We start from the raw sequence: 27,649 nt of genomic DNA on the forward strand, positions 1-27,649 counted from the left end.
GTCTTTGACAACACAATAACAAATCAAAACAGCAACAGCTTCAATATTTATTATATACTTCAATACAATCGCTGTATAATTCACAACAGATAAAAAAAGGTCAACCTTGAAGAACAAAGAGGAGGAATTTGGCTTCTTAAAGCAGGACAAATGCAGAACCGCATTTTATTTTCGCCGCAACGGCCGCAGAAAAATAAAATTATCTGTCTTTACAAAGTTCACAAGACGCAGCGACACAGTACATAAAACGGGTGACAGATTCACATGGCAACACAACCGCATGGTATCTGACCGATGGCATTCGAACAGCATCGGTTTCTCTGTCTTCTTGCCTGCACTGAAATAAGGCACACAGCTGATCGCACTGCATGGCTCTCAGTCTTAATTAATCGCTAGTAAAACATCACGGCTACTGGAGGTCAACTGAATTCACTCGAGTAAATAGATGTATTACTCTAAACCAAAAAAAAAGCCTTTATCAAACAGGATCATCTTTGAATATACGTCCCCCTGGTTTTTCTTCGAGACCCCAATACAAAATGTTCAGTGTCAGGTAAATAACATAGTTTGGGCTTTTTTATGCTTGAATCTTCAAACTCTTTAAAGAAGTAAAAAGATGTCAAGTATCTTTAGATAGAGCAGTTGAACACCAGTTAAACAAATAAGCATACCAAAGAAGTACCTTTAAAAAACAATGAGGGGGAAAAAGTGACCACACCTATCAATCAATCAATCTCCAAATCAAACCCATGTGTGGCTTCTACTTGACCAGCGCAGTTCAGTCTGAATGAGTCACGGCAGACCCACATCACATCTAACTGTATTCCAGATCTAAAGCTGCTGTCAACGAAAGCAAAAAGCCGCATCGTTTCCTGTCCCGGCTGCAGCTGCCAGGAGAGAATAATCACAAGTGAGAGACGCATGATAGCGGAAGTGCTTGAAAGCTGGGGGATCCAGAGGAACAGCTTCAGGAAGGACATGGGGGGGTTCTATCGGTGGAAACTGCCGCATGTTTTGGATTTGGAGGCCCAAGACAAGGGCTGGCCACAATCACACTGGCTCTGTTAAATGAGCTGTCTGGATCGTTAGTGTTTTGCAATAATCCGTTCCGTTTTTTGACGTGACAATCAAATTTTAAAAAATCTTTCAAAAATTCCCAAAGACACGTTTTGATCAAACTAATCACAATAGTGCATACAAAAACTAGTTCGGAAGGACAAAATAACATTCTATAACTCAAAAGTATACGATTTAAAGAGAGTATATTGTAAATATATATTGTAAACCAGACAGAGCAGAGTCTAAGCTGTAGAAACGGGAAGATATTAAACTGGACAAGAAGATAAGAGTCTTGAGAGGCAACGATAGAAAAATATCAACAGCAAAACGTCAAAGAAAACTGTCCACCTTCACTTTGAGGTCCAGAATGTCTCTAAGTTCCAAAGAGAATACTGAAGGAAATAAATCAATAATATATATATTTCAACAATATTGTAACATAAAAACAATATTTTCTAATAAATGACACAGTTGTATAGCCATTAAAAATGCTCAGACTTAGAAACCATGTCCGTTCCTCTAACAGGAATGTATTTTTCCATCTCGTAAAATAAACTATCAATCAGGAAATCATGTGTTGCATGTTTGCTGGAACTTCAGCTTAAATCTTATTAGCCGAGCGTGTGAATCAACCCGAACCCCCAGCAAAAAAAAAAAAAGCTGTTTACATGCAGAGATGCACCATTATAAACCATCTCTGTGTCGCCTGTGTGCTCTCAGACAAATCACTAAAGGAGTGGAGAAGCAGTACGTGAGCTTAATGCCTCCAGAGTGAGATCAGTCCTCGTGGTACCTACATCAGTGTAGTGTTTAATGTACCATAATAATAGTAAAAGGCCGGTCTGGGAGTGTCAGAACTGGGATTGTAATAGAAGAGCTAGAAAAAAAACATTGGCTTCTTATTTGAGTTGAGAGAGATTTGCCGAAACTAAGCGGTATGCTTTCCCAGGCCGGCAGTTAAGAGCTTTTAAGAACAGAAAGCCGGCTTCCTGCAGTCGGAGCGATTCCCGTTTCCATCTTGTGTTCTCGTGATTCCTGTATACGACTCTTAACACGGAGCGTACTTGGCACCGGACAATACTGTGCGCTCCCGGGGAGTGTGGGGGCGGGGCTGGGCTGGGGGGCCGCGCGGTTACGGGCTGCTGCCCTCGAACACCTGGCCGTAGTGGTCCAGGAGGATGCGGGTGAAGTTGTTGATGGGGCCGATGGCGCTCAGGCTCATGGCGGCGTCTTGCCCCCAGAGCAGGTTGGGTCCGAACACCACGGCCAGGTTGGCGGAGTCCATCCGGTTCTGGGCGCTGTGCTCGGTCACCTGCGGCGGGACACAAGGGGCGTCACACACACACAACCATTGACGTTTTTATCTTTACAGTCCCCGGTTAAACACCAGTCCTCAGGCGAAGCCCGTCGGCGGCCCGCGGAGCCCGTTACCTGCACGAGGAACTGCATGAGGTACTTGAGCGCCGCGTAGTTCTCATCGGGCAGAGTCTGCAGCATGGTGAGGATCACGGCCACCTGGGAGCTGCTCTCCACATCTGGGAACGAGACGCGGTTATTACGACACGGCGTTCAGGCACAAGAACCAACACACAAACCAACAGACACCATTATAAAGAGAAACAAAGTCCTCTTTCCAGTGTGGCCCGTTCCACAAAAGCAAAGCACTTTGGTTTATTTTGTTATTGGCCATTGAGAAAGACTGGATGTCTGTCCCAAACACGTGTTGCAAACGGCGCTGTCGGTTCGGTGGCAGCTTACTCTGGAAGTTGGCGATGTCATTGTACAGCTGGTAGGTGAGGAGGGGCTCGGGTAACTCCCGGAGGAACGTCTTGAGGATGACGGCCACGAGGTGGACGTCATCCTGCTCTTGGAAATTTACTGGCACTCCTGGAGGAGTCCAAAAAGGAGAGATTAGTGAATCAGCCGAGTTGAGGAAATGCTTTTGTACTGAAGTGACCCTGTCAGAAAGCATACAGTTGTACGTGACTTTCTTCAAGAGAAATCGACGGCCACCCCACAGTTTTAGCCCAGTGAGCATCTGCGGTTTAGACGCAGCTCACATGGACATTCAACCCAACACTGCACGTTACTGGTTATCTTCAAATCAATGCTTCTGATCATGTGGTGTCGCATGTCAAACCCTCGACAGGCCGAAGCACATTCAGTTCACTCCATTTTCAAAGACCCGGGTATGAAAACAAAACTCTCTCAGTCGAACAGTGCCGACTTTATTTCCTTGGCTGGAATCCCTCACCTGTATTGTACTTGTTCTGGACTTCCTTGACCAGGGACACATTGGCGGACCTTCGGAAAATCCCTTCCGTCTTCAGACCTGTGGGAACACAAGCGGCAGAACGCTACTGACGGAGGAAGAGAAGGCACGGGCGTGGCCAGCCGCACACGCCAGGCATGCGTTTCAACCCTCCGAGCCGGTGCCGTCTGTCGGGCACGAAGGAAGAACAGAAGATTTCTAGTTCAGGGTAAAGTTCAGTCTTATATGCCAGATGAGCTGGCGGCTGTATGTGCCCTTCGGATGACTCCTGTGATATGCAGAGACAGGCAGGATGTAAACAAACAAAGCCGCAATATTGTCTATTTGTGTTGTAGAAAAGTGCCCTTGCTCTGTGCACTTTATTTTCTCTTCACACTCTTCTGCACTTTCACAGGGCATGACATCATTTGTTTCTTCATATATCCCGTTTCCTTATTGTAGGTTGAAACACTGCCCTGGATCACACAGCGAAGGTCTGGACACAAAGAGGATTCTCACACACGCACAAGTCGTTTAGCCAGCATCGATACAAAGACAAAGCACAGGACTGACTTATCCCTCCCACACTAAAGCCAAACCCCTCCCTATGTAGGAACCGCACCCAGCACCCGACAGGCACGGTGACCCGTCTCCAACGCGAGGCGGCACGGGCTACTCACCGTGCTCCTTTAGGTAGCCGATCGTCTCTCGCATCACAAGGGGGATTTTGTCTTTGTCCGGACTCTTCTCCTTTAACCTGCTCCCCCGCAAACACGAGAGCAATACAATCAGAGGCCGTGCGAGCAGGTGGTTTTAGATTTAAAAAACAGAAACAAACAAACTGAAAGAGTTGGAGGAAGTGTTCTTCCTGTTTGCAGGTTTGTGTCTTACACAGCAGAGAGCACGGGTCATTTAAAGCCAATGCTTTGTACTACAGTTCAGTAGGAGAAAATGTAATATGTTGGCAATCCTCAGAAACTCGCTCCTAGCTCAACTCAGAAAGATTGATTGCTTGAAGTCGCGACCCACGAACTGCAGAGGCACGTTAGGATTAAGTTTAAGAGTCGTGAAACGAAAGCCGAATGAAAAGAGTTGAACGTACTGCACGAGGGAGAGCCCAAACTGCTGGTTCGGCAGGGGGGGTCTTGGCGGGGCGGGTTTCTGTCCCTGGGCCGAGGGTTTCAGTGCCGCCTTGATCTTTGCATCATATCTGCAGAGAGACGGATAAAAACATTACAAATACGATATTAAACCCGTCACTGCCAGCAGCACTTCAGACTAATGAAAACACCAGCAAATGAGCAACTTTGACATGTATGAAGCACAGAGTGGATAAGAGCTACAGAGCATTAAACACCATGTCAATACACTTTCACTGGCCAGTACTGGAGGACACTCACTCTTTGACACGCGTGGGTATGATCAGCTGTTCACACTTCACATACTCCTCCAGCTCGCTCAGATAGTTCATGTAGAATATTTTCCTTCCAAACTTCCAGCTGGAATTGACAACAATTTGAGATTAAAGTTTGACACTGATTAACTAATTGGCTAGTTACACTTTTGTCTAGATGGTGACGGGGGTTACGATTTAATTAGAGATGCAGGGTTACATTCAGGTTGCTTTAGGAGTGTTGTTTTAGTAATTTAGCTCATTATTGCACTAAACTGATGCTCGGTGATGACATGGTTGCCCTTTGGCCTGGGTGAGAGACCCCAGTAAAGCTAGACTTCCCTGGAGGTCCGGATTGTGAGTTGAGCTGCCAGTTGCAGAGTTGGCTGGGGTTGGGGCTCAGACCGTTATAGATTTATTACCTACAGGATTGTACCATCTGTCTATCCATCTACACTCACCTAAAGGATTATTAGGAACACCATACTAATACTGTGTTTGACCCCCTTTCGCCTTCAGAACTGCCTTAATTCTACGTGGCATTGATTCAACAAGGTGCTGAAAGCATTCTTTAGAAATGTTGGCCCATATTGATAGGATAGCATCTTGCAGTTGATGGAGATTTGTGGGATGCACATCCAGGGCACGAAGCTCCCGTTCCACCACATCCCAAAGATGCTCTATTGGGTTGAGATCTGGTGACTGTGGGGGCCAGTTTAGTACAGTGAACTCATTGTCATGTTCAAGAAACCAATTTGAAATGATTCGACCTTTGTGACATGGTGCATTATCCTGCTGGAAGTAGCCATCAGAGGATGGGTACATGGTGGTCATAAAAGGATGGACATGGTCAGAAACAATGCTCAGGTAGGCCGTGGCATTTAAACGATGCCCAATTGGCACTAAGGGGCCTAAAGTGTGCCAAGAAAACATTCCCCACACCATTACACCACCACCACCAGCCTGCACAGTGGTAACAAGGCATGATGGATCCATGTTCTCATTCTGTTTACGCCAAATTCTGACTCTACCATCTGAATGTCTCAACAGAAATCGAGACTCATCAGACCAGGCAACATTTTTCCAGTCTTCAACTGTCCAATTTTGGTGAGCTTGTGCAAATTGTAGCCTCTTTTTCCTATTTGTAGTGGAGATGAGTGGTACCCGGTGGGGTCTTCTGCTGTTGTAGCCCATCCACCTCAAGGTTGTACGTGTTGTGGCTTCACAAATGCTTTGCTGCATACCTCGGTTGTAACGAGTGGTTATTTCAGTCAAAGTTGCTCTTCTATCAGCTTGAATCAGTCGGCCCATTCTCCTCTGACCTCTAGCATCAACAAGGCATTTTCGCCCACAGGACTGCCGCATACTGGATGTTTTTCCCTTTTCACACCATTCTTTGTAAACCCTAGAAATGGTTGTGCGTGAAAATCCCAGTAACTGAGCAGATTGTGAAATACTCAGACCGGCCCGTCTGGCACCAACAACCATGCCACGCTCAAAATTGCTTAAATCACCTTTCTTTCCCATTCAGACATTCAGTTTGGAGTTCAGGAGATTGTCTTGACCAGGACCACACCCCTAAATGCATTGAAGCAACTGCCATGTGATTGGTTGGTTAGATAATTGCATTAATGAGAAATTGAACAGGTGTTCCTAATAATCCTTTAGGTGAGTGTATATAGTATTTTAGTACAAATCAACTTTCACTCGGACACAAATAAAATGCACAGCACCTTTACTAGCACTGTAGAGATGCAGGTTTAAAAAGATTTGTAATTGTCTTATCATACCAGTGACAAACTCATCTGTACCTGATCAATGGCTTGAACAGAATGAGCAGCGTTTTGACGAACATGGTGGGATGCACAATGTACAGAGCCTTGATGTTCTTCTTGTACCTGAAAACAACAAATCACATCACAGTCAGTGTCAAACTGGGCCGGGCTGTCTTTCTCTGACCGACCCTCCCTGCAGGAAGGTAATCATTCAACGAGTCAAACGTTATCATCCTGGAGGATTGCATTTATTCCTAATTGCTTCCGGAAGGTTTTATCTGCTCCCATCAAACAAGAAAAAAAAGCTCCCTTCTGGGTTAAAAATAGCAGGATTATTCGATGCTCACCTAATGGAATCATGTTAATTTAAAACGTGGATATCTCATCCCTCTCTCCACTTACTTCCTGTCGAACTCCCGGTACGCATCTCTGAGCCATGTGAGGGACGGTTTGTTGTCACTGGTGAGTCCGTGGTGGAAGTATATGAGGGTGTAATCGCTTTCAACATACTTGTCCAGTGTGTGCTTCAAGTACCTGAGCAGGAAATGAAAACGCAATGAAACCCAGCACTGCTGAACAACAACAAAGCAGCAGTTGATGTAAACATATCATGAAAGAGCCACCTTAAGGAAAAAATGAACAAAGAAAGAAGTTTTATGAGGAAATAGTGTAATTGAAATACAGTGCTGTTAAATAACAAATGCAGCACATGCATATTTTAAAACAAACCAGGCTTTTGTCAGGTGAAAAAAAAACACACATCAGCCTGGAAAATGCTGTCCTGTTTTTGTTTTTCTCCCCCTCCTCCAATCACAGACAGATCATGAAAATAAAATTGCTGCAGTATGGGATTTTCACAGCTTAACAAGAATTTCTCTGACTCACTAGAACAAATTACCCCCCCTGCCCCCACCCCAAACACACACAAAAAGCACAAACAAGCAGAAAGATAGGCCTAGCATCACAAGAGGAACCGGGAACTGTAATCATCAGGAAACAGACACTAACCCCAACAGCTTGTGATGGTCGAGCACATGATGATCGGGCATTCGGCAGGCACTGAACACGATCACCTTCCTGCCGTAGTGGTCATCACCTTGCCCCCAGAGGAAAACGACAGTTACAACCAGGGCACAACCAGCTAGGAAACTGTGCGTCAGATCACAAATGACCATGTTTATCACACATGCAAAGCCAAGGAGAAAATTATATTAAAGCCACGATCAATGGATCAATCAAGCACGAAACATGACTCCTTATCAATGCTGGCACTGTACATTACCCAACTGCAAGAACTTTAGTATCTTCAAACCTTCTCTACAAGCTCAACTTTTCTATAAAAGGCAATTCTTTTGTTTATTTCTTCCCAGCTCTGTGATCGTTCCTTAAATGGTGTTACTAATTTTGTTGCCATTAAAGGTCAGCAGGTCTCCAGAGCCTCATGGAACGTTTTTTGCTTTTAAGACACGTGATCGTTATTGAGTGTTGTTCTCAGTCGCGCCTATAGTTCGCGGTCACTCCCCAGCTGTACGGAGATATTTCAAAGATCCCCCACAGACACTGACTTTTTTACACTCCTATTCCATACAGAGAAGCGCCCCCCCAACCATTCTTCAGAAAGGAACTGCTTTCTTACACTGAATTATGAAAGTTACATTTCTGTCCACCGCTGAGTGCGAGTGCTATTTTGGTGCCGTTTCTTGGCAGCGACTCAACAGCATCGGCTCTGAAGCCAGAATGGATTTATTATTGTTTTTGAAGAGAGCGCTGTTCCAAACTGCAATCAGATCCAAAGGGAGTGAACTGCAGGGTTATTAGATGCCTACACGACAAATTCATTATTATTAAACCTGTCTGTGGAGGTCTTCTGTATCTTCTGATACAATCATGTGAGCGGGTTCCGGTGGGGCCTCGTGTTCAGTCATGGGGACTCGGTCACCCTCTGTTTTCTGGGAATGTAGTTGCCTCCAGTGTTTCTCCATGTGAGACACTGTCACAGGATTCCCCAAATCTGTCCTTTTAAACCACATCTCCAACCCCTGCTTTATATAACAGACTTAAGTTCTGCAGGGGTGGGAGCCTGACATATCTGAAGAGACCGCAGCGCCGTGTGACCGCTTTGGTAACACAATGCACTTCCCATGGATCGGACTAGAGCTTGAAGTGACTAAGTCCCCACGAAGGCCAGAGTGAACCTTCCTCGCCCCAGTTGTAAAAGAATGACGCTGATTGTGGAAGTGTCATTCATACGACTCCTTCCTCTCATCTGTAATGCGTCCTCAAAGCCCTACAGCTTTGCATGACGATGAGCAGGGGAACACTGAGCTATGAACTCATTCCTGAGAGAGATTATATTTTATGGCTTTCATCATTTCCTACATCTACAGAGAAAACCAATTATGAACAAATGCTATTCTACCATTTAAATGGCTTTCTTGGAACACAAAGTAGTGAACAGCAGGTACCAATAATAAAACCACATTCTGTGCATTTCCACCCTTTAAATAAATGAGTTTTGTGGATCAAAGCACCACCGCCCCCGCATCACGAGTTCAAAGGGGTTTCGTCAGCTCTGCTGCTGATCTTACCTGCCACCTCCACGATCTGATGCCTGGCGATGTCATAAAAGGGATCGTCCCACTTCAAGTGGAGAGACGTGTCCAACCTTTTGGAGTCGTCCGTTTCTGTAGAGACCAGAGTTGGAAGAGTTAATCGTGACAGGCTCTTAGAAAGGCAGCGCAGAAGATTGGCAATCTGGGCACGGGATGAATTCACACCCCAGACGCCTCCGCCCTGGCCTCTGGTCTCCGGCAGCTGTCTGGAAATGGCACAGATAATGGTGCGGACACAGGTTGTCTCTCGCTCTGTCAGTCACTTCCAATCTGAAACCCGTCCTCTGGGTCATCGCCACATTATTTTGCACTTCATTTGTTTTAGTTTCAGATGCAATTAATCGGTCCTTCGCGGTTTAATGAGGGAGCCCATTATACGGGCTTGTTTTCTTTCTCTGCGGCTGCGACACAGAAAGGTTAATTCACCACGTCTAATTGCAGTCTAAACCTCGCTTATTACATTTTATGGCATTGGCTGCCGATGATGTATTGCTGCGCTAAATGCCACAGGCCTGATCTCAAATCGACCACGGAGGGGCACTGAACCGGATGTTTACTGTGCTGCAGACTATTCAATCTGGAATACATAATTAATTTTTATTCATCCTGTCAAAGTGCACCGGCTAGTGATGAGGAATAAGACGCAGTGATACTTGTAATATTTTTGCTCTGTGTATCAGCAGTGAAGAAAATTAATTTTACAGAAACGGCTCCAGGCAACCACTAGTGCCGGACAGACCTTATCTGACAGCTGATCATGTGATCGGTGTTCATGTGGCTGACAAAACGCTTTGCTATGACCACAACAACAGGCAACAGGAGGCGGTTATTACAGCATAACAGCCTAAAACAGGTCAGGAACGAGAGAAGGGCAATCAGCGGGTTGAATTCTTAGCCGAGTAATTAATTACATCATGTTTTATCAATAAACTAAGAGAAACAAAGCCATTGCGTACACATCTGGAAAGCACGCTGCAATATCCTTGTGTACCTGCATGGCTTTCCACACAAGCTACAAGACTGAAGCAAGAATTATGTAAGTGGGTCCTCTATCCCATCTTCCATAACACAGCACTTTCACAGGCAGCTGTGACCGGAGGCTACACAATCACACTGCTCAGCCTCATTAGAGCAGCTGGCAGGTGAAAGAAATCTGCTGTTTATTGTGCAGTACAACAACAGGGGGGTGTCGGTGCTCCACTGTTTCTGCTGACACGCCTGTGACCAGGAAGCTGTCAGCTGGAGCCCCTGCCCTGTACCTGACTCAGTGGGTGTGAGGCTGGGCGCACCTGCCTGCACTCTAGCAATATCAAGATCTGTAAAAAACAGGTCTGCTTGTGAGCAAACGCCTCCACAGCAGCAGAGCGGGGAGAGGGGGGGGGAGCTCCAGCGCATCTGTATCTGCAAGGCGTGTTGGACCGGAATTGTCCACTAAATAACCCGTTTACACAATAAACGTCCCCAGCTGCATTTCACAGTGCTGACACGACCACAAACCCGAGCTCCCACAGCTACTGTCAGAGTACATTCAAGCTTTTCATTCATCGACATCCCACAAAGGTCACCGTACCGGACTTGCTCATCTCCTGCACGTCGTCAGAGGGCCAGTTCTTGTCCTCCAGGGGGGAGAGTTTGAGCTGGTCCAAGGCATTGGCGGGCTCCTCTCCCAGGTCGTCCTGCAGGTCTGTGATGGGGTCGGAGGCCATGGCTGAGGCTTCCTCTGCAACTCTAGAGCAGACAAACGCACTCAGACACACGTTCACAGATTCACGACACACAGTCACATGCTTCCCTTTCTTTAGTGACACTGATTGAGACCGATAGCAGGACTGCAGGGCTGCACCATGAGAGACAGATCCAGCCAACGCTGTGCAACACATCGGCTGAAAACACATTATTAGAGGATGGAACCGACTCAAACCAGCCCAGCACTTTGGCATCTTCCGAGCTTTATTTTTTGCTTGATCAGTACCATAACTGTAGTGAAAGGTGTAATAAAACAAATCACGTATGCAGTGAGAGTATCATTCCCCTCTGTACAATACAGTCTGTGTGGGCTAATCTGTTTTATTGGAGATCAGTAGGCCACTTCTCCGTTTCGGTTCAAAGAATGAAAACAGCGCTTGTAAAACTGAATCGTCAACCAGGGCATGTGGTGAAACTCTTTTTTAAAGATGAGGGAGGTGTGCAGAGCCAGGTAGGATATCTTCAGAGAAACGCAAACTTGGCTCCTGTGCCAAAAAGTATGCGAGACTCTCGCCAAGTTCCTCCTTATTTGAGTATTTTCATAGCAAAACACTGCTGGTGACCAAGAACAGGAAATGTCAACGAGGCAAGAAAAAAATAAAAATATACCAAAATGTCTTGTGGACGTTTAGAATGGTGCAAACGCATTTCCCTTTCACTTATATAGCCAACAGTATATTACCAAATAAGAATTCCCTAAGCACTGGGACAATTATTCAATAGCATCTACAAAAGTGCATCAACAAAACCTCTCTATTGTGGTTATTGTTTTACTTTATCCCGTATGGATTCCTACACATGAGATCTCCCTGCTCTGAGTGAGTTAACACAGACCGTTCCCAATCTGCCATGTATCATCACAGGTCTGAGGAGCAGACGAGCCGAGGCATTCGGGAACACGCTGCGTGGCAGAAGCGCTTAGTGTGGCCCTAACGCGATCGACACTGTCATTTTGTTTGGCTAAAATGTTCCAGCTGGGCGTCTGATGCATTCGTAGCAGGTAAAGCAGAATGGAATTAGGTAACTGCATGCAAAATATAGGCCAGCATTTACATCAAACAAAATGCCTTTTTAAATCCGATTCAATAGAAGCACAGATTTACTTTTTAACTTGTTAATTTCCCTAATTTTCAAGTGTTTGTTCAGTGTGGACGACAGTCTTGACCTTTATGTGGCTCAGCGATTAAAGGAGTCTGAACGAGAGGGAAAAAACATCTCTGAGTATTTTTAACGTCTCGTTGGAATGGCAGTGGAAGCTCGAGTACAGAGGAATGAAGAGATCTGTGAAAGGCCACATTAGTTTGACCACCTTTGGCCATTCAATCTACACGACAAATAAGGTCTTCTCTCACTACTTCATTTGACATCATGATTTAGCCGAGTTGCCCTATGTACCAACTGTTTTACTCAATACGTGTTCATATTCCCCTGTGGCAATACTTTACAATGGTGTTCATTCATCGACTTCAAAAGGCAACCGTCTCGGTAAAAGTCAGAAAAGGGTGGCGGGGCTTGGCATTCTGAATTCTGATAATGTTTAACTTGAGCTGTAACAGATCACCAATTACTAGTGGCCGTGTGGCTGTACATTTCCCTGCTACCAGCCTGACTTGGCACTTGGGTTCAAACAACTCTGGATTTCCCAGAGAAATCAGCTGAAACAGCGCATTGAACCAGTCAGCTTGGGAAGAAACCGAACAGGGTTAGGCTAATGCTGCGGCCCACACGAAGAATGCGTACACAAATGCATCGCATGATATCAAGGCAAGCCAAAACCTGCGCCTAATTGCTTTGGGGAAGCAGAGGAGAGCTGAGTGAAAAGAGACAAAGCAATGTGGTAAATTAAGAGTACATATTCACCATCACCCATCAAGCCATCAGCTCCTTTAGTCATTTAGATACTGTATGTAGATATTCTGGATTGATTTGTGTTGGGCCTAGGTTTACTTAAAATCCCATTATGTACTATCACCAGATAAAGTTACTGACAGAGTACTTCTCTGTTCACCTCAGGCACAATACAATTTTTAACAGTTAGCCATAAGGCTTCCCAGATATGCTTTTTATTGTGGAAAGTGGGCAAAGTTTACTGTAAAAGCCCCTACATCCCTTCTTGTGATAACACAATAAGTCTTGCACTTTTGATTATACGTCCCAACAAGAAACGTGTTGTTTGTGTGTGTGTGTGTGTGTGTGTGTGTGTGTGTGTTTGGGGGTGGGGGGGTACAAGGTCGGGTACTTACAGTCTTACCGTGGCAGTCCAGATAATACGTATTTCCGACGATATGACGTGTGTGCATGCAAACCTTCTTAGTGTAAGATTAATCTTGTGTTAATACTGGGCTTGGTCGCTGTTATTCTTGGTTACGTCACTCAGTAGAATGTTTAATATTCAAATTCTACAAGTGGAATGTGGTGACGGTTGGCCATCGCGAGATCGCACGCAGCTCGTACCTGTTTCATTTTGAATATAATTATACCCTTAAGTTAAATTAATACCTGCCTCCGAGTATTATTTATCCTTCGACGGGCGAAGCGTAGAGAACAGGATAAACAGGGAGACGCGAGGGAGAGCGCAATACAATTATATATAACAGCGACCACAGACACGAGGTGTTAAACATTAAAATACTACCCAGCTAAACCAGGCGCTGAGGTTGCAAAAAGACAGAACGGTTCTTTAAATTCCTCAAAGGGTGTGCGGATGGGAGGGAAACCCCCGGAGTAACTGTGCCACTGCACTTCCTCTACACAACGGTGCACAGCGCAATTGAAGAAGATGCTGTTCTGCATGCAAAGCGAGAGATGGCAAATACAGATAAAGACGCATCAGCATTTTTTTACGCATTAGTATAATTCTTAATCCCGTCGCAAAATGTTTTTCCTGAATTGTTACATTAAATTGTATGCCAGTCATCACTAATAGCATGCACACGAAATATCAGTTTAGTCGTGCAACAGCTTGACCAATTAAACGACCAGAAAGTTGTGCGGTATTTCAGGGATTAACTGCTGACATGCTGGCGCTGCTTTGACGATTTTAGTCGTATATGGGCGTCATCGTTCGTGAGTCAGCCAAGAAAAACGTGATTTAGCAAAAGCGCTGCCTTTTTCATCATATGTCAAACACACACACACATCTGATGCTTTTATCAGTACAATGACACACAGATACAGTTTTAAGTCAGATGCGCTTTACTTTTTCTGGCTGCGACACAACCTGCAGATGAAAGCATGACAGGTCGGTATCTGTCTCTGTGAAAGTGGTCCCTACGCCCCCCTACACACACAAACACACTTTCCACAAAATAAAAATGATACTGCGGAGTGCAAAATGACGTAGGATTAATTAAATTGTTTTATTAAGTTATGTGGGTAATAATGCCAAGTGATTTGGCGGTTTTATCTTATGTATTCAGAGCTGCGCACACCAGAGATATACTACTATTAATACAACTACTACTACTAATCATAATAATAATAATACAAGCAGATCCGCAAAGCAGCCAGAAGCATTGACAGACCTGTCCCTTTGCAGCAAGCCCGATGACGTCACCGAGGTCAGTGATGGGGACACAGATGTACCTTCTTGAACTGGACATTGATGTCATCGTTATTTTCTCACACATGAAACGCAGCCACTGTCGGTCTGGACTCGTCCCTGGACTTAAACACACAGCACGACCCGGACACGGAGCTGCGCCTGCAATAACGCACTGCCCGTCCTCACAGCACAGCCTCCATGATGAACACACACAGACAGGCTCGGCAGCTGAGCGCACCGGTCCGCTCACACCGAGCCATAACGACACCTGAGAGACGGGGACACTCGCTCGTTTACCGTGTCCTCCTCCAGGCACGAACACAAACACCGCGCTCGTTTCCTCTCGTCTGCAACCCTTCTCATCCACATCGTCACCTCTTTTCTTTGTTTTAAAACAAACCTACAACCGCGACATGCAAACCGAGCTCTGCCTTACAAGCGACAATGCCAGCGCAGCCGCTGCCGGGCCGTGGCGCTGAGGGACCCGTGCTCTGTACCTGTGTCTCGGCGCCTCCCTGCCGCAGCCCCGTCTCTCCGCTCCGTCGCCGCGTCTGCCTCCACATCCGGGTACAGACCGGATACGGCGCTCTCCTTGGCAACCGCTCCCCACTGACTTCCGCTAGCGCGTCGCCTCGCCGCTCGCAGTGCGCATGTGCGAAGAGGCTCCCGCATGTGGAGCTGCGTTTAGCGTCATGTGTGACTGCATGTGTAGTGTTTATATGGTGGTTATATTATTATTATTATTATTATTATTATTATATGTGATAGATAGTATAGGGCTGCTTACTTACTACATATACAAATAATAATAATAAGTTTTAATAATGTTTATTATTATTATTATTATTATTATTATTATTATTATTATTATTATTATTTATTACAGGCAACACTTGTGGAGTAGTGGTTAGGGCTCTGGACAGTAAAATGCCCAGCTGTATAAATGGGCACAAATGTAAGTCGCCCTGGATAAGAGCGTCTGCTAAATGACAAATAATGTAATGTAATATTGATCATATGCAGTTTTGAGCTCCACTTATTAGCCTACATACAAATGAAATAATGGATGTTAACATAATACTGTCCACATATCTGTACATTTAGTCTTTCTTTAATAATACAAAATAAACTATTACCCAACTCTCAGTGCACCCATGATCTTTTTAGTTTTTTATCATAATCATAAATGATCAGATTTTGCGTGTGTGACGGTTACTTTAAATTAAGGGGCGGAGGAGAAAAAAGGTTGCGTTCTAGAACGCGATCAGAGTGTTGGTGCGCAGCCAATCAGAACGAAGACAGTGTGGGGAGGCGGGGCTGAGCACTTGGCGGGAAGAGAGTCTGAGGTGAGCGTCCAGAGGAGACACGACAGAGTTGTGTGACTTCTAATATGGCCGACACAGGTAGGCATACATTGACTTTTTATTTATATTCCCTGTACACACCCTTGTTCAATCTCCCGAACTGGCGGAAGCACGAGTTGACATGAAACTGTTACATCCGCCTTCTAGGCACGGATACGGTATCATGATCAAATTATGTGTTTTTAAATCGCTATTGTTAACGTTACGCAAGTATTTTAACTGGCTAATATACGTGTTAAGAGAGCGTCTGACTCCACAGTGAGGGCCGCAGTGAAACAAACACCCCCCACTGATAAACACGGGGCTCATAAACCAATGAAAACGTGTTTTATTAAAACCCTCTGAACCAATAGAAAGTGTTTTTGAAAGCTGTGTTGCATTAGAGTGTCCATGGTTGTGGTTAGTGTTTAATCTCGTTATGACTGAAGATTACCGTATACTATGGCATAGAGGTGCATTTTTACTGAAAAGTTAATTAAATCGCTTTTCAAAATTAGCAATAACAATGCAAATAGGGAAAAACAGTAAATGTTCGCTGAAGATGTCGACTGGATATCAGCAAGCAAAAACTGTCTCCAAATTAAAAGCAAGCACAATTAGAGTGAAAAAATACACCTCAGACAATGTTGGATAAAAATGAAACTATACACGTGTTTATCAAACTATTTCAAATCCTACATCGGGTTTTGGCTGTGATACGTATTGCAATTTGTTTAACATATGCAGTCAATAAATCACACTTTTGAGGGCATTTTTAAATAAATAAAAAAACAGAGAAAATGCACCTGCCACTGTTGGAGTCGCAGTATTGAAGACTGAGGAGGACTGAGAGAAGCGTAAAAAGCTAATATTAGCACTAACACACTATCTTATTTGTTGTAATTTGTAGAACATGCATATTTTTATATTTTTCCTTTATTCTCCCTCATTCTAATTTATTTTTGCAATGTTTGATTAGCGATTGTTATTTATGACAAAAAATTAATATTAACTTAAAGTTTATTATTCAAATGTAAAAATCCTGTCACAATATTGGCATATATATCGGAATAGGAATATTTTGCTCCCCAATTAACGGTATCGGACTCCAAAAACCTGTATAATTCGTGCTCTAATCATAATCAGCGTTTCTTCAGTCCTTGCAATGTCCACATCTGCCAAGTGTAAAAAGTCAGATATAAGGAGTTTCTTTCATGCTGTGATGAGAAAAGTGCGTGCAGTCAGGCGACGTCATTACCTAGAGCTGTGTTCACACCTTGAGTGGATCCAGAGCGGTGCCAGATTGAACTATCTAGTGTGAAAGCAGTTTTCATAATTTGTATATGGTTTAACTGCAGAGCCCTTAATCTGTACATTTTAACGTTACATTTTAATGTTTTATTGTAGTTGTTGCTTTTGTGAGAGCCATATTACATAATACTGTTATGTAAATATGTTGGTAAACAGAATCAAATCTATTTCAGCATTATTGAGGTAAAAGAGCAAGCTGAGGAGCTGCTTTTAGGGGACAGTGGGAGGAAATTTAGACTGTAGGGAGAGATGGGAATGAGTTATAGATCACAGTCATAATATTAGTGAGGTTTATAATTTTTTGGCACTTTTTCTAATCCTCCAGGTTAGTCTGTTCATTGAGTACATGTAATGTAATGACATTACATTCTACATAGCATCTGATAGTCCTTTATGCATTTGTTTATTGTTCAATTTCAATTGAAGGATGAATTATGTCATTTTACATGAGTTACCAACCACTTTACAATCATGCACTTAGATTTGAATATTGCAAACTCCTGACAATTCAATTTGTCTATGTATTTTTACACTGATACAAATACAACATTACTTGACCTGTACCAACTTAAACCCCACAAAACATTAATATTAGACATTTCAGTTATTCTATTGCAATGCATACTGGGACACATGCATATTTTAAAGTTATATGCATTTATAGTGGCAGACACCAGATCGTTACATACTCCTGATTTGGTGTTTCATATATCATTTACTTGGACAAAAGTAGTGTTTTGAAACGCATCCATTTATCACTTTTGACACCTCACTTTTGGGGTTTTAGAACATTTGAAATGGGGTTTTGAAACGTGTGCTTTAAATAGTATAGCAGAAGTATGACTTTATGTTTGCTTGACTATATTTTGTTAGTAGAGTTTGTGTATGGGTTTTACTCATAAGTCACAACACTGGGATCTGTATATATTTTAACCTTTTTCATTACGTAATATTAATTATATTCTATAATACTAATTTATTTATTACATAACTCTGTAATACTAGTAATACTATTCCAGACGCATCTTCCCCCAAGAGGACGGTTAGCTGGATCGGCCCACCAATTTTCAAAAGAATGTCATACCCTTGATACCAACAATGTATAAATGTTCATTATACTACTACTAATGATCATGACAATAATAGGTCTAATTTGTGTGTTCAAATTTTTATTTTTCACTTGCAGAAGGAAAGGCCTTTTATGAACGGTCCAGCTCAATCAGTACCCGAACCCTCGATGACTTTCAACATCCACTTTCTCATGCGAAACAAGTGTGTGTAGAACCCGTATTTTCCGATTCGGTCGCAGCCTTCTCCCCACGACACGATCCCAATCTGATACCAACGGTTATCCTCTGGATTCTGAAAGATAAAGCAGCTGATACTAGTACCACAGGATGTTTATAGATGTCCCCATGTGTGCACAGCATCCAAGGTGAAACAGGGTTATTACTGTTTCTTCATTATGGACAGTGTTTGATTATCTAATTCATATTTGCACCTATAGTTAACCTACCAGTTAAGAAATTCAGTGCAGTGTCAAACAGAAGTGAAAAAACTATGTGACAGGCAACACCTGACTCATTGACTTTTCAACCCTTGCCATGGTAGCACACATATGTAATGCCTGTGTCTACCATATCCTAGGGAAGCAGTTGTTTTTTAGAATGCATTTGTAGGACAACAACAGATGAGTAAGAGTTACTGCCACTGCTTCACTTACCTTCATGACAAACGGACCTCCACTGTCCCCTTCACAAGCATCCCCTCTGGTGGTGTCGTCAGGACCGAACCCTGGCAATGTGCAGCAAAGAGGACATTCATTTACAGAGTCGTCTTAAGGGTACAATGGAACTCATTTAGAGTACTTTGTTAGGATGTTTAAAGCTTTTTAATTCTGCCTCACAGGATCGTAGCCTTCTTGTTTTCTAGACATTCCACTTCATGAGACCAATCGGCAGTGTCAACACCCCTACAAGCCACCAGGAGGAGCATTACCTGCTCCAGGATTTGTATTGTTTCAAATGATTATTTATCCATATTGGCAAAACCTTTCTGCAGCAGTAGCCAATCATCTTGTCTTGTCTTATTGTTTTAAATCAATTTAAAGAAAAAGATATTGCATGAAAACTAAATAAATGACAGCAGTGTGGAGTGGTGGTCAGGGCTCTGGACTCCTGAGCAGAGCGTCATGGGTTCGGTCCCAGGTGGGGGACACTGTTGTAGTACCCTTGAGCAAAGTATACTGCACCTGCACAAAACATGTTGTCGGTCACTTTAATGGAGGTTGAGGCACGACAGGTGTCCTGCTCCACAATGGGCAGGTGAATTTGCTGCAGGACGTTGGGGAGGGAGTTGGGGGTTGAGGTCCAGGTCTCGAACAGGTTCCCCCATCCAGTTACACGCCCCTTGTAACCAGCAAACATCAGGCTAGAGAGACCACAGGAGACAGGGTTAAAAGGTGCTATGTGTTTGGTTTGGATGTTTTGGTTTCTTTTGTTTTGTGCTAATGGTCATTAGTCATTAGTAACAAACATCAGCAGTTCTGTCTTGCTGACAGGATTTGAGGTTAAATGACAACTGAGCACTGCAGAGAAAGAGGGAGGAATTCAACATTTCCAAGAAGAAATGAATTGCCACCAATACTTGGACTTGCAAACAGGATAATGTTCTAATTTGCTCTACTGCAAGATGGGTGACATGAGCTGTTCAAATGTGCTCTGGTCAAATACATATATTGCATTAATGCTGGCATTTTTCCCCAAAGGGCTTTAGTTATTTTGAAAAGAGCAACAACACCCCCCCCCCAAAACAAAAACATGATATAAATTCTATATACTAAAAGTGAATCTGAATTCCAGTTTCCCGGTTGTTATTGTAAAGCTGTTGTCTTACGTCTTTGCCACTTTCTGTGTGGGCAGGCAGACTGGAGAAATATGATCAGTGAAGGTAACTGGCTTCCTCATATGCAGCAGGGCAATGTCACGATTCAGATTTTCCTTCCAGTTGTAGTTCGGATGGATGATGATCCTGTCCAGTGCCACAATTTTCTCTTGGTTTTTTTCAAACCTGGGCATTATCAAAAAGAAAGAAGAAGCTTATCTTATTTCCAGGCAGAAAACGAGCGTTGCAGCTGGGTCTTTAACGACTCTTAATGAGTGGGGAAACGTGTTGAATCCACACAGGAATAAGAATAAAGATAAAGTTGTTTTTTGACAAGATTCCATCTAAGAAATCGTTTACATGAACATATCGCGTAAAAGCTGTGAAGAATGCATCACTTGATTGTAATCTTCCCCATTGTTATGATTATGACTGTTACTTGCCTTTGTTCATTCTGCTGCAAATGTAACCTGCTCATAAGGGTATAAATTATCATATGAATAACTAAAGAAACAAAGCTCCTACAACACAGTGTTTCTCCCCCCAAAAGGCACATTTCCTTTCAGGTGTTTTTTATTATTGCATATTAAACTTATTCTGTAGCAAGTGAGGAAGGAATTACAGTGCCCTACTGCTTACTCTTATTATCCACTTAACTGATGTTGACTTCCAGAAATACAGCAGGAGTATCTGAATGAATTTCATCCCACCGACTCCACCTACTTACTTGGTACGAAAGTGCTTTCCTAGTCTCACAAGCATGTCATCCGCAGTGAAGTTCTTGTCCCAAGGGGGGTATAAAATGCAGTGAGCAGCCGTTAGAATCCACTGGTCACTGAGGAGACTGGCCCCGCAAAGCAGCTCCTGTGGGCTCTTCTTGTATAACATCACCTGCCTGCAAACCAAACAGGACCACTTGAAATAGAGTCCAGACAAACACCCTCTTCTTTGGAAAGGCCTTGTACAGACTGCCAGTGGGCAATCCCTTGTGTTCACCGGCTGCTCAAAGAGTCTTCATTGAGCCGTATGTTGCAGCAGCAATTAACCTCAAAATACTGGACCCACCTTTCGATGAATCGGACTCATGCTACAGAAATGTATTCTACTGCCATATCAGTATATTTGCAAAACCAGTCCAATTCATAGCAAGCAAATAAGGCTGTTTGTTGTTTTTGACTTCTGCAAAACTTCATTTAGATTAAATGAAGCCTTTATATTCTGCAAATGAAATGAGAACTAGTCGTGGTGGAGCCAATGAAACTAAATGGAAGTAAATAAATAAATGCTTGAAATGAGACAGGTACTGCTTTCGCGACAGCTCCCGACACTTTACGGATGTACGGTAATGAAAACAAAATCTCTGAAATGTGTACCATGGTGCACTGCCCAATTCCGCATCCACACCCTTCACAACTCGACTCCCAAGGTAAGACTCCAGCAGCTCCTTCTCCTTTTCATCTTCTTTTTTGACTTTCTCGAACAAGGGCCTGAGTCCACACTCTGAAAGAGAGGAGAGGGGGATGCAATGACCCCAAAACATTAAAAGTCTAATTGGTTACATTTTACAATAATGGGCTCAAATTCCTAACAAATTAATGTAATGAGTTCCACCGGAATAACACCCACTTCTTCTGAGTCGTGATGTTAATTAGGGAAGAGGGTTACAGGGTGAACCCAGATACAGTGCATGAGGAGTTCAGCGGTAACTGCAGTGTTACTCTCGCATTCATGTACTGGAAATCGCTCCCAATATTGAGAAGTGTTGCCCTGTAATCAGGAGCCACGTCCTCTGGCGGGAAAGACGTCTAGGTCATGTAACGGACACTATGAGATCCGCTTGAGTTACCTGAGCAGTGACAACATGCCTGATCCTGTAAGCTTGTCCATCACCACCTGCCTTCCTCGTGTTTTAAACATACTTATGGCTCCTGAACCATCAGATCCATACCTGCCTCTCCATTCCCGAAACTCCTGGGGCTAAAGAAGGTTTTTCGTGGTCCGGAGGAGACCGTCCTGCCAGAAAGGGTCTCCTGTTCAACATCGTATTTGTCAAGTGGTTCATCTGTAAGAAGACATGATGGGAAGAGTTTGAGTGTTGCATAGTACAGCTTTTCTCTTTCCAGGTTTCTGTGGGACACACCCGTCCAAATTAGAGCACAGATACATTTGCAAATACCTGAAAGGCTGCATTCATCCCCCCTATTCATCAAGGTGAGACATTTATAATCGCACTTTTTACCAATTCAGCTCTGTCCAAACCCTCCGCATTGTGTGTTGCTCTGCCATTGACAGTTTTGACGTGGTGGAAAAGACCCCACGTAGGTGAGTCTGATCACATCGAAACAAAGGTCTTGGAATTAATCTTGCCATCTTGGCAGTACTTTGAAGGGACATGTGAAATGCCACACAGCACAGGAGCTTGGCCTGCATGCATTTATAAAGGCGTCTAACTTACCACACAGCTGGATGCCACAGTACTCAAATGTGATGTTGGGATGGTCAACGAAGCACCAAGGGCCTTCCATGTCACCATCAGGGTTGCGGCAGTAGTTTTCTACAAGCTTAATTTCTGGCAGGAACTCCTTGCCTTTGCTGAGAGCTTGAGCGCGGGGTGACTTCCAGGGCAGACACGTCTTGTTGGTGACGGTGACAGAGAGGTTCCCAGCGTACTCCAAGCCTGCGCCAGTCAGGCAGTTACTCTTAACATACACAGTCCTGACTTTGGGAGGGGTAGACTCTGGAAGAGGGGGCGCACCTGGGGAAGCATGAACAAATCATATGGGGAATTCGCTTAAGAAAATGCATTCATGAGAGTGAAATTGGTCTTGGTTACTACATATTTAGGATGGGAATCAGAAAATAATTAAGGAGCTGCTGCATGCTTTGGTTTATTTCCTATGGATAATACTATCAGCCCAAGAACTGTGGTGGGACACATGAGTTTGAGCTCGGGACTCTGAGTAGGCTACGAAATGTTATCGGGGGTTACTCTCTGTGATGTTAAACATGCTTGGCTTTGAGACAGGGTGTTGTTGTTTTGCTAGATCTACAGGCCCACCACAGAATGCAGTCAGTGTGGGGAGTGCACTGCTGTCCAAAACATCACAACATGTGCGTGCTTCCCGGCACAGTAAACAACCTGGGGACAGTGCACAAGTGCTGGTGCAATCGTCCCATAGCCTGCAGGGGCTGGGTTTATAGTGCCTCAGCCCTGACTATGGCAATCTGCAATGTGACTTCTGTGAGAGACAGCCGACGCTGGAGGCAATTTCTTACCGCATTTCTGGACCAGACACTCCTCTCTCCTCACTGCAGGGTCTCTAGTGTAGCACCAGGGACCTTTCGGGCTGCTGTCTGGGTTCCGGCAGTGGTTCTCTGTCAGGTAGTTATCTGACCAGGACACGTTCACATCTCTGGAAGACAGCCCATTAGAAAGCATGATCAGTGTCAGGCCAGAGCCATTGTGTTGCGCAGTCACTCTGGGAAGTGTGTATTCCAATATGTAACACATTCCATAAAATTATACGATGCTGAACACAGACTAATCTTAACCCCTCCCCCCCCCACCCACTTACGTGATTCTGTGTGGGAAGTTACTGGACCAGTACTGACACTCTCTGTGGCTCACAGTGACAGAGACATTGCCATTGTAGTTTTCACCTTTTCCTGATGCACAGTGACCTGGAGAAAAACAAAACAAAAACACAAACAGGGTCATTTTTCATTAGCATCCCTTGTGGAACAAATATATTGTAAATATAAGGTAGAAATGAACCCGGACATATATTTTGAACATATAAAATGTGTATATGGATAGCATACATGTAATTCTTTGCATTATGGTTTATTATACCTCTTTATGCTTTATCACAATTTAATTGTGCCTTCCTACACATTACCATGGTTTTATGGGATCAAATACAATAATGTTTTATCTGAGTATTTAGTTGCAGTGCAATCTCTTGATTACAGTGGCAATAATAAAAACAAACACAAATACCGTCCAAACAAGTCCTCAGTGGCTGTATATTCGTCTTGGTTCGTTTTCCGTAACAGGCTGGAAAAAAGGAAAATAAATGGAAATGGAAATGAGTTAACACACAATACATTCTGCACAGGATGGCTCCTGCTGAAGGTCCGGTCTTTGAGAGAGGTCACTCCTTCAAACGTTAATTATAAATCACATGTGAGAAACCAGCCAATCATACAGCAGCATTCCCAAACATTCCTGAACCTCCTACCTTGTGTATCAATGTCATCCCGTGCAGAGAATCATCAGGATTTATAAAATGTTCAGTTGCCTTCAGGGCACTTAATGTTAGTGGTGATAGTTTCACAGGATGTACATTTGCTTTTAATAGTTTTGTTACATTTAACCAACATGAAAACATTCACATTGACTACTGTATGTCAGAACCAGCGAATCTTGACACGGAGAGAAAGGTTGATTATTGTTTAATGTAACGAAAATATGATTTTTCACTGATATTTGTGTGTCTAATACAGACATGTTTTTTATTTATACTAAGTTAATAGTCATGTTAAGGGCTGCATCTAATTGTATAAGAGATTTTATTTGCACAGTTTGTGCAGCCAGATCTCTCCTCTCACTCCAACTGCTTGATATGACATCTCTTATGGAATAAGAGACACATTTAACACAACCTATCATCTTATACACTGAAGAAATCAATGTAATGATTAATATTAACTGAAATGATTTTTCTTAACAAATTAAGTGTCAAGCAAACAAGTGGTAGCTCCCAGCATCCAGTTCTGGTTTTCCAGTTTTTCTCTCAAGGCTGGAGATATCACATTGTATTGATTGATGATTTCATTGTCCATTGTTAGAAAACTCTGACACTCAGCAGTCAGTATTACACATGGCATTCATTGGCGATATCAGGAAGAGAAACACAAGAACTGCTTGCCACTTTGCAGCAGGTTCAATAGCAGGTCTTTAGAGTTCATTAATGAATGACATACATTTTTACTTACCCAAGTATCTCTTCCAAAAGTCTTCCTGAATAAGAAAAGAGAAGAAGAGACAAGTAAATGCTAATGAACGAATGAATGTGGCCAACGCTGGCAATGGTCCAGCACTGGGAACATTTCACATATTTCAGTACAAGAGCTGGGAAAGATTAAAATGGCATTTGGACATAAATCTAGGTGTGAATCAACAGTCGAGCATAAAAGAAACTAAATGATCCCTTCAGAGAGTCTGTCCAAATGACATAGTATCTCTATCTTTGCAGGAGTGCTCTGGTTTGTACAGATTACAGAGTGGCCCTGGTAGAGATTTTTGTTTTGTGTGCAAAATCTAGAATGGTTATGGAAAGGTAAGTATTCACAAAATATTGTTTGATCCACTATGTACCACTCTCCCGAGGGAAATGGACAGAGTTTGAAGGTGTAGTCTGACTGTCCATGAAATACTGTAGATGATGGTCTGCTACTACTCACGGTCTTCCCCACGTCCTCAAAGACCTCCCGGGCTTCCTCGTGGTCACAGATCTCCTCCAGACATTCCCGTTCCAGATTCCCTGGCTTCATCTCCTCCAAAAATGAATTTGCGCGGCGCACACGGTTCAAAACCGTTGAGGCTGTTTTGCTGTCAAGAAATACTAAGAGCAACCCAATTAATTAGATCAATTCACACAGAAAAAACAGATTGTTCAAACATCAACAAATGTATTTATTTAGTTCTTGCTAAGGAATGTTTTGTGGTGTTAGATTCAAGGCTATCTGGGGTTCCTTAACCTCTGGCAGCCAACAGCCGTGCAAGCTGAGTTTTCGAATGCCACAGTGTCATTGGTGAACACGGAATGAAAGACTAATGTGAATATGGATTGACCAGATGAATCTGATCATAAGACCTAAAAATCTCAGAATCCAAAGTGTCTATCCAGAACCCAGGACTGCTGGCTGTCATGGTTGAAGCTGCTTTTTTTTTTGCCCTTCAAAAAAAGGCAAAATCCTACTTTAATCAGCAAGACGGAGACAATGTTTTGCGTGTGCTGAATTGAACGATAAACTTCGAACAAAAGTAATCTCGCAGATGAAAATGTAACTTGGTTATGTAAACTGTCTCCCTTTCTCCTTTAAGACTTTTAAACAAATGTCCAAATGTGTATATATATATATATATATATATATATATATATATATGAAAGAGGAAAATATTTTTCTTACCATTTTTACAGACAGATATCTGGATTAAAGATGAAAAGAGAAAGCTGAGAAATACAGCCGCTGTGATTCCACCCATTGCTGCTGATGCCTGGAGGACAAGTCAGGAGAAAACTAATCTCTCCCCCTCCAAAAAAAAAAAAACACACACACAAATCAAAGATCTCCTGGTTAATATTGAACCCAGAGTGGAGAGGAGACTGTGTCACAACTCGTCAGGGCCACTGCTCCCTTCTTGTCTGCCGGAAAGGTCCTCATGTCCATACTGTACCACAGCACTTTGATCAGTTATCTAAAGCCGTATGCAGTTGATATTCACTATTATATACTATAAATGCTGAAGCACCACATGTATGAAGGAATTGCTGGAAACCTTTGATATAACTTTAGAAATATAATTATTGCATCCCAGGCTGATTACTTTAAATTACTGTAAATGTAATTAAAACAAAATAAATTGAGAGGTTTTAATTAAAAAGCAGACATTCCCATGGATCCTGAGGCTTGAAGTTTGGCACAGCTGCTTAGGGGTAGGAGACAATACCTTATGACAGAATTATGTTATTTTTAATAAAAACAAATTTATTAAATGAAGAAAAAGAAAAGAAGAACATCACAGGTTAAAGTCAATGTTTGCGGAGAACTGCAGCTCCAAACAGGTATGCTTATTTATTCTCCTGCAGCTCCTGCCTGACTAAATATTTGTGTGCAAATATTGCGAGACTCTGTTGAGGGGGAGGACCCAACGTTTTATAACTGTTTCAGCAAAAGACTTAGGGACACAAAAATAGAGAAAACATAGCCCCTGAAATCTCTGCTCAGCGTTAAGAATCGACTTCAAGTTCAGATAATGTACTATTTAGAGTTCAGTAAAAAGCTCACTTATAGGTATGGTGAAGTTTGCTTTGTACAATAAATGTAGTGCTGCAGGTCTACAAATTGGTTTAATATATTAAACGATAAGCATTATAAAGCAGAGATATCTGTGGGCAAATCACGCTGAGGTGGGTGGTGTTCGATGATGGGATGTGTGTAAGACTTTTTTTAATACTGTAGCTTCTTAATTCTTTTCATGACCGTAAACATTTGGAGAAGAAAAAAACAACTCAACAATCAATTACTCTTCATTAACATTAACTTGTTGTTTAGTTTATAGAAACAGCTGTTCGTTTTTGAAACCCAACCTATTTATGCGTTTTCTGTCAGGGAGAACAAAACCGTCGACAGTTTCTTGAAATTGAACGTTACAAGTATGTTTCTTGGTGAAGCTACTGCTTGTTTGTGCAAAAACAACATCAAGGGAGAGAAAACATTATCTGTGAAATATGTTAAGTGAACAAAAACCCCAAGACAATGATAAAAGAACTAGATAATATTGATTTGGTTCTTTGAATTGCCAGCCTTTTTTTACCCAATGAAATTTAACAGCACTCAGAAAGAACATTTAGTGCACCGATTATCACCAGAGACAAGGTTCACTTCGCAGGTGTGTAAATATTTGTAGAAATCCTCAGTTCTGTTGATACTGTCACTCCACTAA

The 27,649-nt window shown here is 43.0% G+C and overlaps 2 protein-coding genes across 4 annotated transcripts; both read right to left on the reverse strand.

Annotated features, from left to right (window-relative positions):
* Window positions 1-33: 33 nt before the first annotated feature.
* Window positions 34-14,952, reverse strand: arhgap1 (Rho GTPase activating protein 1). 3 transcript variants are annotated; one of them, XM_066700634.1, is made up of 13 exons: window positions 14,878-14,952; window positions 10,661-10,818; window positions 9,067-9,162; window positions 7,487-7,574; window positions 6,881-7,012; window positions 6,515-6,601; window positions 4,711-4,809; window positions 4,413-4,520; window positions 3,991-4,067; window positions 3,314-3,391; window positions 2,818-2,946; window positions 2,491-2,594; window positions 34-2,371 (listed from the first exon to the last, which is right to left on the reverse strand). In XM_066700634.1, the coding sequence occupies exons 2-13, from the start codon at window positions 10,794-10,796 to the stop codon at window positions 2,192-2,194; spliced, it is 1,314 nt and encodes a 437-aa protein (XP_066556731.1). In that variant the 5' UTR covers window positions 10,797-10,818; window positions 14,878-14,952; the 3' UTR covers window positions 34-2,191. The 3 variants fall into 3 exon arrangements, with proteins under 3 accessions (XP_066556731.1, XP_066556732.1, XP_066556733.1); XM_066700635.1 differs by lacking the exon at window positions 14,878-14,952 and adding an exon at window positions 14,817-14,871; XM_066700636.1 differs by lacking the exon at window positions 14,878-14,952 and adding an exon at window positions 14,678-14,700.
* A 3,234-nt stretch (window positions 14,953-18,186) lies between these two features.
* Window positions 18,187-26,385, reverse strand: f2 (coagulation factor II (thrombin)). Its single transcript, XM_066700651.1, has 14 exons — window positions 26,113-26,385; window positions 25,384-25,544; window positions 24,916-24,940; window positions 23,918-23,974; window positions 23,493-23,598; window positions 23,194-23,330; window positions 22,373-22,672; window positions 21,866-21,979; window positions 21,291-21,417; window positions 20,645-20,812; window positions 19,930-20,103; window positions 19,286-19,464; window positions 18,758-18,828; window positions 18,187-18,396 (listed from the first exon to the last, which is right to left on the reverse strand). Exons 1-14 carry the CDS (start codon window positions 26,186-26,188, stop codon window positions 18,250-18,252), a joined length of 1,842 nt encoding a protein of 613 aa, XP_066556748.1. The 5' UTR covers window positions 26,189-26,385; the 3' UTR covers window positions 18,187-18,249.
* Between the last annotated feature and the right edge of the window lie 1,264 nt (window positions 26,386-27,649).

This window comes from Amia ocellicauda, chromosome 4 (assembly GCF_036373705.1).
Source record: "Amia ocellicauda isolate fAmiCal2 chromosome 4, fAmiCal2.hap1, whole genome shotgun sequence".
In the NCBI taxonomy this organism is placed as follows: Eukaryota; Metazoa; Chordata; class Actinopteri; order Amiiformes; family Amiidae; genus Amia; species Amia ocellicauda.

Excerpts from the sequence above, each read along its gene's own strand:
- arhgap1 (XM_066700634.1), bottom strand. The coding sequence starts at position 10,796 with ATGGCCTCCGACCCCATCACAGACCTGCAGGACGACCTGGGAGAGGAG. Across the intron at positions 6,602-6,880 it reads TACCGGGAGTTCGACAGGAA|GTACAAGAAGAACATCAAGG; the intron begins GTAAGTGGAGAG and ends TGTTGTTTTCAG. Across the intron at positions 4,068-4,412 it reads TTTGGGCTCTCCCTCGTGCA|GTTAAAGGAGAAGAGTCCGG; the intron begins GTACGTTCAACT and ends GCGGGGGAGCAG.
- f2 (XM_066700651.1), bottom strand. The coding sequence starts at position 26,188 with ATGGGTGGAATCACAGCGGCTGTATTTCTCAGCTTTCTCTTTTCATCT. Across the intron at positions 23,599-23,917 it reads ACTGAGGACTTGTTTGGACG|GTCACTGTGCATCAGGAAAA; the intron begins GTATTTGTGTTT and ends GTTTTTCTCCAG. Across the intron at positions 23,331-23,492 it reads AACTTCCCACACAGAATCAC|AGATGTGAACGTGTCCTGGT; the intron begins GTAAGTGGGTGG and ends GCTGTCTTCCAG.